This window comes from Phyllobates terribilis, unplaced genomic scaffold (assembly GCF_046119375.1).
Source record: "Phyllobates terribilis strain yellow unplaced genomic scaffold, ASM4611937v1 Scaffold_4__5_contigs__length_816908805, whole genome shotgun sequence".
NCBI classification, from domain to species: Eukaryota; Metazoa; Chordata; class Amphibia; order Anura; family Dendrobatidae; genus Phyllobates; species Phyllobates terribilis.
In genome coordinates, this window is record NW_027362764.1 from 311,822,857 (window position 1) to 311,840,614 (window position 17,758).

A 17,758-nucleotide genomic window follows, 5' to 3' on the forward strand; every position below is an offset into this window, starting at 1 on the left:
ACCCTTTTGTATTCTCAGCAAGTTATACATACAGCGCTCATCGTAAGTGCGTACACCTCCCTGTATTCTCAGTACGTTATACATACAGCACTTAGGGTAAGTCAGTACACCCCCTGTATTCTCAGCACATCATACATAAAGCGCTCAGCATAAGTGAGTACACCCACTGTATTCTCAGTACATTATACATACAGCATTCAGCGTAAGTGAGTACACTACCTGTATTCTCAGTACGTTATACATACAACGCTCAGCGTCACTGAGTACACCCCCCTGTATTTTCAGTATGGTATATAAACACCGTTAAGCGTAAGTGAGTACACCCCCCTGTATTCTCAGCACGTTATACACAAAGCGCTCAACTTAAGTGAGTACACCCCCCTGTATTCTTAGTACGTTATACATACAGCGCTCAGCGTAAGTAAGTACACCCCACTGTATTCTCAGCACGTTATACATAAAGCACTCAGCGTGATTACACCCCCCCTGTATTCTCAATACGTTATACGTACAGTGCTCAACGTAAGTACACCCCCCTGTATACTCTGTACGTTACACATACAGCACTTAGCGTAAGTGAGTACACCCCTGTATTCTCAGTATGCTATACATACAGCACTCAGCATAAATGAGTACACCCCTTTATTCTCTGTACATTATATATACAGTGCTCAGCGTAAGTGAGTACACCCCTCTGTATTCTCAGTACGTTATAGATACAGCGCTCAACGTAAGTAAGTACACCCCCCTGTATTCTCAGTACGTTAGACATACAGCACTCACCGCGAGTACACCATCCTGTATTCTCAGTACTTCATACACACAGCGCTCATCTTGAGTACACCCCCTGTATTCTCAATGTGTTATACATACAGCACTCAGCATAAATGAGTACACCTCCCTTTATTCTCATTATGTTATACATACATCGCTCAGCGTAAGTGAGTACACCCCCCCTGTATTCTCAGTACATTATACATACAGCACTCTGCGTAAGGGAGTATACCCCCTGTATTCTCAGTATGCTATACATACAGCTCTCAGTATAAGTGAGTACACACCCTGTATTCTCAGTACGTTATACATACAATGCTCAGCGTAAATGAGTACACCCCCTGTCTTCTCAATACGTTATACATACAGTGCTCATTGAGAGTACACCCCCCTGTATTCTCAGTACGTTATACACACAGCGCTCAGCGTAAATGTGTACACCTCCCTGTATTCTAAGTACGTTAAACATACAGCACTCAGCGTAAGTGAGTACACCTACACCCCCTATATTCTCAGCACGTTATACATATAGCGCTCAGCGTAAGTGAGTACACCCCTGTATTCTCAGTACGTTATACATATAGCGCTCAGCGTGAGTATACCCCCTGTATTTTCAGTATGTTATATGTACAGCACTCAGTGTAAGTGAGTACACCCCCCTTTATTCTCAGTACATTTTATATATGCTGGACGCGTCATTTTGTCTGAAGCTGGGATGGGTGGCGCCTGCGCATTGAGACTCCGGAGTCTGCATGTGTGCAAACCGCACTAAGGCGCCATTTTATTGAAGACACTGTATATGCAAATTCGCAGACAGTGTCTTTAAAAAAAGGCATAGGATATTTCTGTATGCGCACGTGCTGACTCCGGCGCCATTAATAAAATTAAAATTGTACCAATAAAAATGCTCACCTCCTGGGCGTAGAACAGGTTGAATAGCTAGTTTTAATATATGAAAACTGGTCCATGATCCGTGGTATACGGTAAATATGTCTGGCACCATAGTAAGAGAAACATGCCCATATCATGATGCTAGCACCACTATGCTTCACTGTCTTCAGAGTGTACTGTGGCCTGAATGCAGAGTTTGGGGGTCATCTGATGAACTGTCTGCGGCCCTTGGACTCAAAAAGAACAATTTTACTTTCATCAGTCCAGAAATTGTTTCTCCATTTCTCTCTAGGCCAGTTGAGGTGTTCTTTTGCAAATTGTATCCCCTTCAGTACATGTCTTATTTTTTTTTTTTTAACTGTGGGACTTTGTGGGAACTTTTTGCTAAGAGATTAACTTCACACAGGCGTCTTCTAACTGTCACAGTACTCATAGGTAAATTGAGTCTGTCTTTCATCGTCCTGGAGCTGATCATTGGCTGAGCCTTTGCCATTCTGGCAATTCTTCGATCCATTCAAATGGTAGTCTTCCGTTTTCTTCCATGTCTCTCTAGTTTTGTTTTCCTTTTAAAAGCATTGGAGATCATTTTAGCTGAAAGCCTATCATTCTCTGCACTTCTTTATAAATGTTACCCTCTCCAATCAACTTTTTAATCAAAGTGTGCAGTTCTTCTGAACAACGTCTCGAACGACCCATATATCTCAGGCTTTCAAGGAGAAATGCATGTACAACATGTGCTGGCTTCATCCTTAAATAAGGGCCACCTGATTCACACTTGTTTCTTCATAGAATGATTGACCTCACTAATTGAACTCCACACTGCTATTATTTTGAACACACACCTCCTTTCAATAATTATTCAGATAAACAGACTCAAAACCTGCAGATCATGAATGAGGAGTTTGTTTTCTTAGAATCTACTGCACCAACTGGTAAATTGTTTGATATGTGGTATTATAACTTATACCAAAACAGTGATTATTCTGGCTAGTCATATTGAACTGCTATTATTTTGAACATTACTTTAAATACTGCCCAATAGGAAATTAGTTCCATGCCAGAGATGGCGCTGGTTATGTCGTGTTGTGTCTAGGCTTTCTACCACAGGAGCCAGCAGTAATGTACAGCTAATCTCCTGCTGCAACTGGTAGGACTGGAGCTAGCTATGATCCCAGTAGTTTGACTCCTCAGATGCCACAGTGATAAGTGACTACAGCATTTGAGGAATTGAAGGACGTAAAATACTCCTCCTAAAAATGAAGTATGTCAGTACTTCATTTGACAGCTTATTCGCTTTAGTATATGGCAACTGGAGGCCTCTGTGTCCTCCATTTATTAAAGCTAATTAAATCCGTATATTGTGTGGTATAAGCATTATGGTGTAATATTTGATCAAAGAATTACATGTTCAAGTCCATTTGTGAGACTAAAAATATTGTGAAAAAAGTTAAAACATTTTTTATTGTAGATTAAACACTTGTGACATTAGAAAATTTCACTTAAAACAGGCTTATTGCACAAGAATTCAAAGAACTATAAAAAGTTGTAGCTTTTGCAATGTCACAATTTCCTAACTGGATCTAAAAATATTTAGATTTGAGAGTCCTCAGTGGTTGATACCTTTTAATGGCTAACTGAATAGATGGTAACAAATTGCAAGCTTTCGAGACTACTCAGGTCTCTTCATCAGGCATAGTATAACACAAAATCTGAAGAGTCACGTATTTATACACAATAAGACACATAAGAAAAAAAAATGCAATAGGTAAGACAGGTGATGAAAAGCAGAGTCATTATGGAAGAAATAAACAGTTCTGGCTATAAATATTTTAGCAGTTAATAGATAAGGAGTGTGAAGGTTTTATTGTCCTGTGTCCAGTGTTGTGATGACCTCACAGGTCTGAGAGTCTGAGGAGCACATTCCTTAGTTGATGTAGAATGACATAAATCCATGCGACACATTCATTCCTGCTCTGAAAGTGTTAGGCTATGTGCCCACGATGCAGAAATGAAGCAGAAAATTTCTGCATCTCCCTGGCAGAAAAAACGCATGCAGATTGTGCATGCTTTTTTCCTGCGGAATACATGCGGATTCACATGCGTATCCACATGCGTTAACGCATGTGTTTCCGCATGCGGACTGACAAGCACTTTCCAGGCGATAGCATCACTTGGAAAGTGCTTGACAACTAGGTCACACTGTATAAATCCATGCAAACGGCATGGATGTATACAGTGTGACCGTAAAAATAAAAAAAGTAAAGCTATACTTACCTCCGATGCCGCCGCGTGTGCTGCAGCGCTCGTCCTGGCTTCTTCCGGGTTGCCGGGCTATCGCGAGACAGCCTGCGGTCACTTGACCGCGACGTCATCTCGGGTCCTGGAAGTAGAAGCGCTGCCGTCAAGCAGAGAGAAGTCGCCGGACAGGTGAATATAAACTTTATTTTTTATTTTATTCTTTTCTTACAGGTACAATGTTACCCAGGTCTGGATGAGAGTCTTCTCTCCTCCAGAACTGGGTACCATCCACACATAGAGACGCATAAAATCCGCTTGTACAAATGTACAGACGCGGATATTATGCGTCTCAATGCAAGTAAATGGCGGCGCTTCCGCTGCGCTTCCGCAAAATTAATGAACATGCTGCGGATTTATTTGCGCTGCAGAAATGCTGCGGAAAAATCCGCAGCATGTGCATTGACATTGTGGAATGCCATTGGGGACCATGGGGTGCGGATTACCATGCGTTTTTGATGTGTTTCCGCTGCGGAAATTCCGCAGCATAGACGCATGAAAAACGCATCGTGTGCACGCAGCCTAAAAGGTCATCATCAGTTTATATTCTGAGATTCTCCTTTCTCTCTGATTTGATTTGAAGTTACCTTTTAATACTAGTAATTTCATATATTTTATGCTGTGATCAGGGGAACAAAAATGCTTGGCTACAGGTCGATCTATTCTTTTTTCTTTTATTGTGTGGCGATGATGATTCATCCTTGCTCTAAGTTTTTGCCCTGTCTCCCCTACATAAAGACCCCCAGCTGGACATTTGTTACATATAATTAAGTACACTACATTAGATGTGATACAGCTGAACGTACCTGGGATCTTATAGTCCTGATGTGAATTGGGAATCTTTACCTTGTCTGTGGTCGTTATACATGGACTGGTTTTACATTTTTTCTGGTTGCAAGGAAAGGTACCTGTAGCTGGTGGAGATGACAGGGGGCTTCTGACAATGATGCTTCTTAGATTTGGGGGCTGCCTGAAACACAGAAGTGGGGGGTCTGGAGATATGGATTGTAATCGGGCATCTTTTTGTAGCAAGGGTTGTAGTTTCCGTGCAGCTCTTCTTAGCGCCTCCAGATTTGGATTGTAGGTGACTACTAGAGGCACCCGGTTGCTTTCTTATTTAGTTTTGTAATGTGGGAGATGATTCCTCGATATTCTGGTGGCTCTTGTAATCTGGTTCTCAATTGTTCTCGGATGGTAGCCCTGTTTCAAAAAGGTCTTTCTGAGGCCATCAAGGTGTTTGTCTCTATCCATCTGGTTGGAACATATCCGATTGTATCTGATGGCTTGGCTGTAAACAATAGAGTTTTTTATGTGTTTTGGATGGAAACTGTCCCATTTAAGGTATGTAGGACGGTCGATTGGTTTCCGGTACAAGGATGTCTCTATTTCATTGTTCTGTAGCTTGATGATGGTGTCCAAAAAGTTAATTTCAGTACAGGAGTAGTTGAGTGTTAGGTTGATGGTGGGATGAAATTGATTAAAGTGTTCATGGAACGTCTTCAGCTGTTGCTCAGACCCCTTCCAGATGATTAAAATATTGTTAATGAAACGATAGTAGGCCAGAGGCCTGATGGGACATGAGGACAAAAAGTCACTTTCAAGCTTGGCCATGAAAAGATTTGCGTACTGTGGAGCCATTTTGCTTCCCATCGCTGTACCAGTTTCCTGTAGATATATGTTGTTATCAAATTCAAAGTAATTGTGGGTGAGGATGAATTCTGTAAGTTTGACCACAGAATCAGCAACAATTCCTGTATTTTCTATGAAGATTTTGCAGGCATTTAATCCATCCTTGTGTGGGATATTAGAATACAAAGATTCCACATCCATGGTGGCCAGGATGGTTCCTTCTTGTAGAGGACCTACTGCTGCTAGTTTATTCAGTAGGTCTGTCGTGTCCTGAATGTAGTTGGGTGTACTCTTTACCAGGGGTTTAAGAACACACTCTACCCATCCAGAAACTTGCTCAGTAAGGGTGCCCACACATGAAATAATTGGTCTTCCTGGATTTCCAGATTTGTGGATTTTGGGGAGCATATAGAATGTCCCTATTCTTGGACTCTCTGGTATCAAGTCATCGGCTTATATGGATTCATCAGGCAGACACGATACCAACTTGTTTAGTTACTTGTAATAGTCCTGTGTAGGATCAGACTCCAGTCGAAAACAAAACCGTTTTATTTAAAACATTACATACCAAAACAGAATAAAAAAACACACAGGAAAAAATGGGCTAAAAACACATGTAAAAAAACACACTTTTTTTATATTCATTTTCTCTTTTTTATTTATTTATTTTTTTTCATTTTTATTTGTCGTTTTTATTTTTGCTGATCATTCCTGTTGTGTTATCATTGTGAATATCTCCTTATCATACTGGTATGTATTCTCATTATTTGTCTTTGGGATTGATAGAACTTCTTTGCGTCTCCCCTGTTGCTGGGGGATTGTGTTCCTTGATTCTCTTTCTGTTGCCTGACGTTTGGTGCATATCTGTGTTGTCATTTCAAGTAGGTGGAACACTTTCCCACTTTTTCTACTTACTTTGGAACGCAAATCTATCTATTTCCGGTCCACAGGCTTTTGCGCATGTGCTATTCTCTTGTGTGGCCCTCTTCTTGGTGCGGCGAACGCCGCACACACCTGTTGGTATTTATGGTCCAAAGGCTCTTGTGCATGCGCGATCCCTGCGTGCGCTCCCCCTGTTGGTGCGGCTGACGCCGCACCCACCTACTGGCATTCTGATATGATCTTTTTTTATGTAAGTGCACTTACCATCTTCTTTATAAACCTGAGTGGACTCACATCTAACTAACCCCTGACGAAGTTACAGTGATAGCGACACGCATAGGGTTTGAGCTCTGCAAGTGGGCATACGGTTTGTATATTTATCTTCTTCTTTATATGTGCATTTAGCATATGTCTGATCCATGGCTCTATACATTTTGGTGATTAGCAACTATGGGATTCATTATTATCTTGTGATGTGATCACTTTAAGGTATTTTACCTAACTAATTACACTTCCCTTGGTGCCTATCATCACTGTTATTGCTACTACTTGACAATCTCTTTGGTCTACAGGGTATACATTAAGTGAAAACAGTGATGTATCTATATGGTGTTATACTTGAATATTTTTGCATTTGATTTGATATTTTCTAGAGTTACTAGCTATTGAACCCGTTCTACGCCTGGGTGGAGAGCATTTTTATTGGTATATGGTTTCCCATGCTTGTATGTGCTGCCCCCCTCCTGGTATTTGTGCTGCCCCCATCCTGTCCCCACCATCCTATCCTGGTATGCATGGCACCCCTCATCCCTATCTTGGTATGCATGGCACCCCTCATCCCTATCCTGGTATGCATGGCACCCCTCATCCCTATCCTGGTATGCATGGCACCCTTCACCCCCAATCCTGGTATGCATGGCACCCCTCACCCCCAATCCTGGCATGAGTAGCACCCCTCATCCCCAATCCTGGTATGTGTGGTACTCCTCATCCCTATCCTGGTATGCATGGTGCCCCATCCCTCATCCCTATCCTGCTATGTATGGTATCCCTCATCCTGGTATGCATGGTACCCCTCACCCACATCCTGGTATGCATGGCACCCCTCATCCCCATCCTGGTATGCATGGCACCCCTCACCCCCATCCTGGTATGCATGGCACTCCTCATCCCTATCCTGGTATGCATGGCCCCTCATCCAATTCCTGGTATGCATGGCACCCCTCATCCCCAATCCTGGTATGCATGGCACCCCTCATCCCCAATCCTGGTATGCATGGCCCCCCTCACCCCCAGTCCTGGTATGCATGGCATCCTTCATCCCCAATGCTGGTATGCATGGCACTCCTCACCCCCCAGTCTTGGTATGCATGACTCCCTTATCCCCAATCCTGGTATGCATGGCCCCCTCATCCCCAATCATGGTATGCATAGCACCCCTCATCCCCAATCCTGGTATGCATGGCTCCCTCATCCCCAATCCTGGTATGCATGGCTCCCTCATCCCCAATTCTGGTATGCATGGCTCCCTCATCCCCAATCCTGGTATGCATGGCACCCCTCATCCCCAATCCTGGTATGCATGGCTCCGTCATCCCCAATCCTGGTATGCATGGCACTCCTCATCCCTATCCTGGTATGCATGGCACTCCTCATCCCTATCCTGGTATGCATGGCACTCCTCACCCCTATCCTGGTATGCATGGCACTCCTCATCCCCAATCCTGGTATGCATGGCACTCCTCATCCCTATCCTGGTATGCATGGCACTCCTCATCCCTATCCTGGTATGCATGGCACTCCTCATCCCTATCCTGGTATGCATGGGCCCATCATCCACAATCCTGGTATACATGGTACCCCTCATCCTTATCCTGGTATGTATGGTATCCCTCATCCTGGTATGCATGGTACCCCATCCCTCATCCTGGTATGCATGGTACCCCATCCCTCATCCTGGTATGCATGGTACCCCTCATCCCCAATCCTGGTATGCATGGCACTCCTCATCCCTATCCTGGTATTGCATGGCACTCCTCATCCCTATCCTGGTATGCATGGCACTCCTCATCCCTATCCTGGTATGCATGGCACTCCTCATCCCTATCCTGGTATGCATGGCACTCCTCACCCCTATCCTGGTATGCATGGCACTCCTCATCCCCAATCCTGGTATGCATGGCACTCCTCATCCCTATCCTGGTATGCATGGCACTCCTCATCCCTATCCTGGTATGCATGGGCCCATCATCCACAATCCTGGTATACATGGTACCCCTCATCCTTATCCTGGTATGTATGGTATCCCTCATCCTGGTATGCATGGTACCCCATCCCTCATCCTGGTATGCATGGTACCCCATCCCTCATCCTGGTATGCATGGTACCCCTCATCCCCAATCCTGGTATGCATGGCACTCCTCATCCCTATCCTGGTATTGCATGGCACTCCTCATCCCTATCCTGGTATGCATGGCACTCCTCATCCCTATCCTGGTATGCATGGGCCCATCATCCACAATCCTGGTATACATGGTACCCCTCATCCCTATCCTGGTATGTATGGTACCCCTCATCCTGGTATGCATGGTACCCCATCCCTCATCCTGGAATGCATGGCACCCCACATTCCTATCCTGGTATGTATGGTACCCCTCATCCCTATTCTGGTATGCATGGCACCTTTCACCCCCCAATGCTGGTATGCATGGTCCCCTCACCCCCCAATCCTGGTATGCATGGTCCCCTCACCCCCCAATCCTGGTATGCATGGTCCCCTCACACCCCAATCCTGGTATGCATGGTCCCCTCACACCCCAATCCTGATATGCATGGTCCCCTCACCCCCCAATCCTGGTATGCATGGTCCCCTCACCCCCCAATCCTGGTATGCATGGCCGCTCACCCCCCTATCCTGGTATGCATGGTTCCCTCACCTCCCAATCCTGGTATGCATGTTCCCCTCATCTCCCAATAATGGTTTGCATGGTCCCCTCATCCCCCAGTAATGGTATCTGTGGTCCCCTCATTCCCCAATAATGGCATGTGTGGTATCCCTCATTCCTGGTATGCATGGTCCCGTCACCCCCTAATCCTGGTATGTGTGGTGGCCCTCACCCCCCAATCCTGGTATGCATGGTCCTCTCACCCCCAATCCTGGTATGCATGGTCCCCTCACCCCCCAATCCTGGTATGCATGGTCCCCTCACACCCCAATCCTGGTATGCATGGTCCCCTCACACCCCAATCCTGATATGCATGGTCCCCTCACCCCCCAATCCTGGTATGCATGGTCCCCTCAACCCCCAATCCTGGTATGCATGGCCGCTCACCCCCCTATCCTGGTATGCATGGTTCCCTCACCTCCCAATCCTGGTATGCATGTTCCCCTCATCTCCCAATAATGGTTTGCATGGTCCCCTCATCCCCCAGTAATGGTATCTGTGGTCCCCTCATTCCCCAATAATGGTATCTGTGGTCCCCTCACCCCCCAATCCTGGTATGCATGGTTCCCTCACGTCACAATCCTAGTATGTGTGGTACCCCTCCATCCTGGTATGCATGGTCCCCTCAACCACCAATCCTGGTATGCATGGTCCCCTCAACCCCCAATCCTGGTATGCATGGTCCCCTCACCCCACAATGCTGGTATGCATGGAACCCCCACCCCACAATCCTGGTATGCAAGGTCCCCTTCCCCGCAATCCTGGTATGCATAGTCCCCTCACCCCCCAATCCTAGTAGACATGGTTCCCTCACCCCCCAATCCTGGTATGTGTGGTACCCCTCATCCTGGTATGCATGGTCCCCGCACCCCACAATCCTGGTATACATGGTCCCCTCACCCCACAATTCTGGAATGCATGATCCCCTCACCCCACAATCCTGGTATGCATGGTCCCCTCACCCCCCAATCTTGGTATGTGTGGTACCCCTCATCCTGGTATGCATGATTCCCTCATCCCCCAATCCTGATATGTGTGGTACCCCTCACACCCCAATCCTGGTATGCATGGTCCCCTCACCCCACAATCCTGGTATGCATGGTCCCCTCACCCCACAATCCTGGTATGTGTGGTACCCGTCACCCCCCAATCCTGGTATGCATGGTCCCCTCACCTCACAATCCTGGTATGTGTGGTATCCCTCCATCATGGTATGCATGGTCCCCTCAACACCCAATCCTGGTATGCATGGTCCCCTAACCCCGCAATCCTGGTATGCATGGACCACCCACCCAACAATCCATTTTATGCATGATCCCCTCACCCCACAATCTTGGTATGCATGGTCCCCTCATCCCCCAATCCTGGTATGTGTGGTACCCCTCACCCCCCAATCCTGGTATGTATGGTCCCCTCACCCCCCAATCCTGGTATGCATGATCCCCTCACCCCCTAATCTTGGTATGTGTGGTACCCCTCATTCTGGTATGCATGATTCCCTCACCTTACAATCCTGGTATGCTTGGTACCCCTCATCCCCCAAATCCTGGTATGTGTGGACCCCTCACCCCCCATCAAGGTATGTGTGGCCTCCTCACCCCCCAATCCTGGTATATGTAGCCCCCTCTCCCCCCAATCCTGGTATGTGTGGCCCCCTCATCCCTTTCACGCTGTACACACATACAAAAAAATAAAAACTTATACTCACATTTCTTCCCTGTACTCCAGCCCTGCTGTGTCCTGTTCTGCCGGAGGCCGGGGGAGGAGTGCGGTGCCGGAGTACGCACGTTCCCATACCGCGCTGTCCGGCACCATTTTGCTGAAGACATACTGCAAATGTGTCTTCAGTAAAATGGCACCGGATAGCGCTATGCGCATGCACCGATCCGACACCTCACTCCTGCCCCGGTCTCCGGCGAAAAGAGGCGCCACAGCAACGCTCCTCTCTTTCAGGTAAGTATGGCGCCAGAGATCGCGGTATGCGTCCTGTGTCTACGCATACCGCGATCTCCGGTGCCATACACTCCTCTTACCTGCAACGGCTGGATGCGGTCTTCTGTCTGGAGCCAGACTGCACGTCGCACATGCGCAGTCTATAAAGGCTTCAGACAGAGGGGCGCTTGTAGCGTTATATTATAGATACATCTCATCTCTGATCATTTATTGTTATCAACCCTGTATGCCATTTTGTCTGGACAAAATTTCATTGTCCATTTTGCACATATATATTCATATTGTAGTGTGATCCCACTTTTTCATAGGGTGCATAATTTAATACAGACTATTCTTATAATCTTTTTGTATATTCGCACCCTGCGGATTTTCTGTCCAGCTTTTGCTGTTTTTACATGCTTTTAATTGTTTTTACATTTTGATGAAGTGTTTTTGCATAAATTAAATATAGTTATCTCTTTACTAATTAATATTGTTCTAGATGTTCATTATATGCTGTGCAAGTTTATCTCTCCTTATTACTGTGCTTCTTTTTTGTGTGCCACTGTTGCACCCCTTAATACTCATATTTATATATTGTGGTGCCCATTATATTCCTATTTTGTTAAAAAACACACTAAAAAACGCAAGTCTTCAACATCAAATATTCACTAAATACTCATTGTGGGAACAAAAACATGGTAAAAAGTCCCAACAAAAACACAGTACTTGCAATTGGCAGCAATATTGGTACACTGGTTAACGAGATTGGGGGTCTCAGTGTGACTCTATGGCCCAAGAAACCACATAAATCTGTAGCTGGCACTGTTCCTCATGAACATTTCCAGGATAGTTCTTCTCTTTGTGCATTCAAAGAATTAAAGGATAACATTTATTGCTATCTGAGGCTGTTTCTAGATGAAGAAAATCGCATAAATATATAAATGGAACCTGTCACCAGAAAAAACACTATTAACCTTCAGATATGGGGTTAATCTGCAGGTCAATAGCGTTACTAACCTGCCCGACACCCGCACTTAGCCAAATACTGCGGGGAGAAAATTAACTTTAGTCCCCCTGCAGCGTTCCGGTTTCAGTCAAGGGGGGCGGCACAGCACTGATTCGGTTACCGCTCTAAGTATACAGAGTGGCACTCTGCACTGGGGCCGTCTCTCAGTCAGGGCCAGGGGTGCGGGTACAGCCAGAGCTCTGTATAATCAGAGCGGTGACTGAACTGGCAGCGCACCCGTGACTGAAACGGGGGGATAACGTTCTTTTTTGGCTAAGTGTGGGAACCGAGCAGGTTAATAACACTATTAACCTACAGATTCACCAAATATCTGCAGGTTAATAACGTTTTTATGGTGATAAGTTCCCTTTAAATAGTTGACAGTGAAATCAATGAAAAAAATATATGAATACATACTTTGTGAAGTGCTGCATGAAGGCATAATTACGGTAATTACTGTACGGCTTTATAATAGTATGTTGTATGGCTAAATAATAATGGCTAAAGTTTCAATTGTTTCATTTTTATGGACTTGTGTGCAAAGGGTAATTAATGTTGTATTCTTTTTTAAAGAACAGATTGTGTTGAAATACTGAAAATGTGTGGTGACCACAATAAATTCTCAGAAAGTGACACAGCGGAAAGTATATGTGAACGTCTGTCTTCTACTGATGACACAGATGATTGTATTCCACTGGATACGTATCTCCGTAAGTCATTTTAGCAATTTTGTGTCAAATCTTGTTAAACAGCTGATTTACCTCCAAAGATATATTGAAAATCCAGCTCCAAGATTTTAAATATTATGCCTGGAACGGTGAGCTGTACCAATCCCTCTTGTATTTATTTCGTTGTACCTATTGTAATTAATTTCTTTTACAGGGAATCTGTAACTAAGCAGATTTTCACTACCTCATCTGAGTGCAGTGTAATGTAGGTAAAGAGAAGCTGAATCCAACTATGTATCACTTAGATTACTGGGTGCAGCAGTTCTGACACTATCACAGCGATAGTGCGACAGAGAGGGGCCAGAAGACCACAGTGTCTGGTTTCACAAACTCCTAAACTGGATAGAAGTACTTCACCATCTTATTAAACAGTGCAGGTTTTTTCCTTGCCAGCAGTGCAAGGGTTATCTGTTCAGTTGAAGCTCATGGAGCTTTCCTACATGGATTGTCTCTGCTGTCCAGTGTTGGCCACCCTCCTCTGCTATATGTGCTCCTTTCTGGCACTTAGGGATTGCCAGGGTTGGTTTTTACTGCCTGGTACTGGAGTTGGAGGTGTTTTTCCTGGTTGGAGTTGGCATTTGGAGATCTGTTCAAGAGATTGTTGCATGTAGTTTTATCTGTGTGCACATCCTCTACTATTTGGTTTCTCCTTCCTTTAACTCCTCTGTGTCCCACTCTGTTGTTTGGTGATTGTATTTTGTATGGTTGGTATTTTTATTTATTCCTGTCCATCTTCCCTGGTTTGTCTGGTTAGTGTGTTCCTATACACTTCTGCTTCCCATTACTCTGGATGGGGAAGGGAGAAAGATAATGGTTGATATAGGAGCATAGCAAGGCACGAGATCCCGGCATCTCCATCTTCAGTAGTAATTCCGTGGACAGGGGTAGACTAGGGCGCCCTTAGTTCTAGGGACCTGGTTAGCATACATAGTCTCAACACCATCATGACAGACACAATCAGAACGACCCCCCGCTGACATCGGCGGTCGCGTGACCTGTCACATGACTAAATTACATCATGAAAGGTCCTTTCACACCACCTCGATCCGCACAAGAGACCAGACACAGCGGAGAAAAGACCGGGGGCCATCTTAAGGGGAGTATAATGTTTTTTTTATTTTTAACCATTTTTATTCTTTTTTTTCAACTATAACTTGGTCACACTATATGAATCCATGCCGGTTGCATGGATTTATATAGTGCGACCAAGTTGTCAAGCACTTTTCCAAGTGATGCTAAAATCACTTGGAAAAGCGCTTGATAACCCGCATGCATTTTTCCTGCCAGGGTGATGCAGAAAAAATTTGCAGCATTTCTGCATTGTGGGCACTTAGGGTTGGAGTTAGGGTTGGGGTTAGGGTTGGGATTTTTTTCAAAAGTGAAAAAAAAAAAAAGATGACGACATGGCGACTAGTGTTGAGCGCAAGTCTCCGCCGCATATGCTTCGTGGCCAGAAAAACTTTGCGGGGATTGCCTGCCATGCACGAGCGATTCCCGCATCTTTTTTTTGGGGTGTCTAATAACCGTGAAACATGCGGGCGGGGACTCGAGCATGTCACTCGAGCACGCGTGATACATGGTGCATACCTGAGTACCCGATGCAAACTCAAGTAGCGAGCACTAGCACTCAAGACTAATGACAACTTATTCAATATGATAACCTAATGTTATCAAATTCTGCGTATTGGCGTACTCAGGAGAAATTGCACAAAAGTTTTTGGGGTCCATTTTCTCCTCTTACCCTTGTGAAAATAAAAAAAAATTGGGGCTAAAACATCATTTTTGTGGAAAAAGTTAGATTTTTTTATTTTCACGGCTCCATGTACTTCTGTAAAGCACTTGGGGGTTCAGGGTGCTCACCACACATCTAGGTAAGTTCCCTGAGGGGTCTAGTTTCCAAAATAGTGTCACTTGTGGGGGGTTTCCACTGTTTAGGCACATCAGGGGCTCTCCAAACGCAACATGGCGTCCACTAATTATTCAAGCAAATTTTACATTCAAAAAGTCAAATGGCGCTCCTTCCCTTCCGAGCCCTGCCGTGCGCCCAAACAGTGGTTTTCCCCCACATATGGGGTATGGGCGTGCTCAGGAGGAATTGCACAACAAATTCCGTGGTGCAATTTCTCCTGTTACCCTTAATGAAAATGTAAAATTGGAGGCTGAAAAACATTTTTGTGGGAAAAATGTGAAAATTGTATTTTTATGTCTCAATGTTATAAACTTCTGTGAAGCACCTGGGGGGTTCAAAGTGCTCACCACACATCTAGATAAGTACCCTGAGGATCTAGTTTCCAAAATGGTGTCACTTGTGGAAGTTTCCACTGTTTAGGCACATCAGGGGCTCTCCAAATACAACATGGCCTCCGCTAATTATTCAAGCAAATTTTACATTCAAAAAGTCAAATGGCGCTCCTTCCCTTCCGAACCCTGCCGTGCACCCAGTGTTTTTTCCCCACATATGGAGTATCTGCGTGCTCAGGGTAAATTGCACAACAAATTTTGGTGTCCATTTTTTCCTGTTACCCCTACGAAAAAAAAAAAAATTGGGTCTAAAGTAACATTTTTGTGAAAAAAGTTAAATGTTAATTTTTTTTCTTCCACATTCCAAAAATTCCTGTGAAGCACCTGAAGGGTTAATATACTTCTTGAATGTAGTTTTGGGCATCTTGAGGGGTGCAGTTTTTAGAATGGTGTCACTTTTGGGCATTTTCTGACATAAAGACCCCTCAAAGTGACTTTAAATGTGATGTGGTCCCTAAAAAAAGGTTTTATAAATTTTGTTAGAAAAATTTGAAATCGCTGGTCAACTTTTAACCCTTATAGTTCCCTAATAAAAAAAAAAAATTTGGTTCCAAAATTGTGCTGATGTAAAGTAGACATGTGGGAAATATTATTCATTAACTGTTTTGTGTGACATATCTCTCTGATTTAAGAGCACAAAAATTCAAATTTTGAAAACAGCAAAATTTTCCAAATTTTCGCCAAATTTCCCTTTTTTTCACAAATAAACACAAGTGATATTGAAAAAATTTTACCACAGCCATCAAGTACAATATGTCATGAAAAAACAATCTCTCAGAATCAGGGGGATCCTTTGAAGCGTTCCAGAGTAATTACCTCATAAAGTGACAGTGGTCATTAATGTGCAAACCACCTTGGGTTGTAAAGGGGTTAAAATGACAATATTTTTTCATTGTCAAGTGTTTTTCATTATTATTTTTTAGCAATTTCATAGGATGAAAAAAATCTCTCATTCTCCCTTTAAAATAAAAATACATACATTATGCATAGCAATGTATTTCTATCAGTATAATCTGCCTGTAGTCAGAGCCAATACAGATCAAGTACACAAAATTCTCCCCATGACACCACTAGATCTTGTGGCTCAGTAACTTAAGTGCCTGTCATGTAAAGGTTGTGGGTTTGAGACCGGAAGACAAACTGAAAAAAAAAATTGTAATTAGTTATTATTTTTAATACTTTTATAGGAACAAAAAAATATTTTTCTTCCCTCAGTATACAGGCACCATAAAAATACACTGTTATATACAATGTATCTGTGGCTCATTGGTAGAGCACCAGCCTGCAAACATTGAGATGCGAGTTTGAGTTCTGGGGAGAGCTGATCCCTGGAGTGAATATATAATTCAATTTATGCACTGAGCAGAGAGAAGCCCCCCCCACAACCCCACCCCTTGAGTATAGAAGCTAGGAAAAAAGCTGTGACATGACTGGAGAGTCCTGCCGAATCCGGGACAGTTGGGAGCTATGCATGTGTATAGGAGAGCCTGAAGACATAGTTGTTGGCTGCTTTCTAATGCTTATCAGGGCCTTTAGTCTGAGGATATGTGCCCACGATCCAGACGTAGCAGCACTTTGGACTCAGCATATTTTTGCTGCTTCCAAAACGCTGTGTTCTATTGAACTCACGTAAATCTGCATGTGTTCACTGAACTATGTGGATTTACCGCATTCAATACATTCTAGTGGTCAAATATCTATTGCGGAGACTAGCGACTCCTCAAGAGAAATTGACATGCTGCGGTCATGAAAGACATGCCCATAGGTGATCCGCAGCCTCAGATGCACGCATAGTGGACATGGGATTTCTAGAACATCTGGACGCTGCAGGTTTGATGCTGCATAAACCCACAGCGTCAATCCTGCTGTAATAATTATAATGGATACCACAGGAGTCTCTTTGCGTGGAACAAAGATACTACGGAACACAGTTTATAGGTGTCAAAGTTTATATTATAAACACACGGTGTTTCAAACAAGTGCAGACGAAAACTCAAAGTCAATAAACACTCAGGGGAAAATGCAATCAGCAGAGCAGTCTGTAAAGCACAGTTCACACTAGAGGATGCTAGAAAACAAGTCAGTCTTTATCAAGTCCATACACAAATATATATAGAAGGTGAGTCAGAGCAGAAACCAGCTTACTTGTTAGTAAAATGCAGGTGAGGACTGAGTCTCTGAGGAAGCAGCACCAGCAGCCAGGAGAAGGATGGATGCTGGTAACAAGTGAATGCAGCAGAATCTCTGAGAGCAGGTAAGAGGAGATCCACACAGGTCTGCAGGGGAAAGCATGAAACTAGGAAATCACCAGGAACAGGTCACAGGGAGAATACTCTAGCACTGATTAGAGGCTGGGGTGGAGTTATAAGGCA

The 17,758-nt window shown here is 44.3% G+C and overlaps 1 protein-coding gene across 3 annotated transcripts in view; it reads left to right on the forward strand.

Moving 5' to 3' along the window:
- The window catches only part of RECK (reversion inducing cysteine rich protein with kazal motifs), a 677,252-nt gene that overhangs the window by 407,398 nt on the left and 252,096 nt on the right, over nt 1-17,758 (forward strand). For all 3 annotated transcript variants that reach the window (XM_073678381.1, XM_073678382.1, XM_073678383.1), the window contains exon 12: nt 12,931-13,067. In XM_073678381.1, coding sequence (XP_073534482.1) covers nt 12,931-13,067 — 137 coding nt within the window. The remainder of the gene's footprint in view (nt 1-12,930; nt 13,068-17,758) is intronic.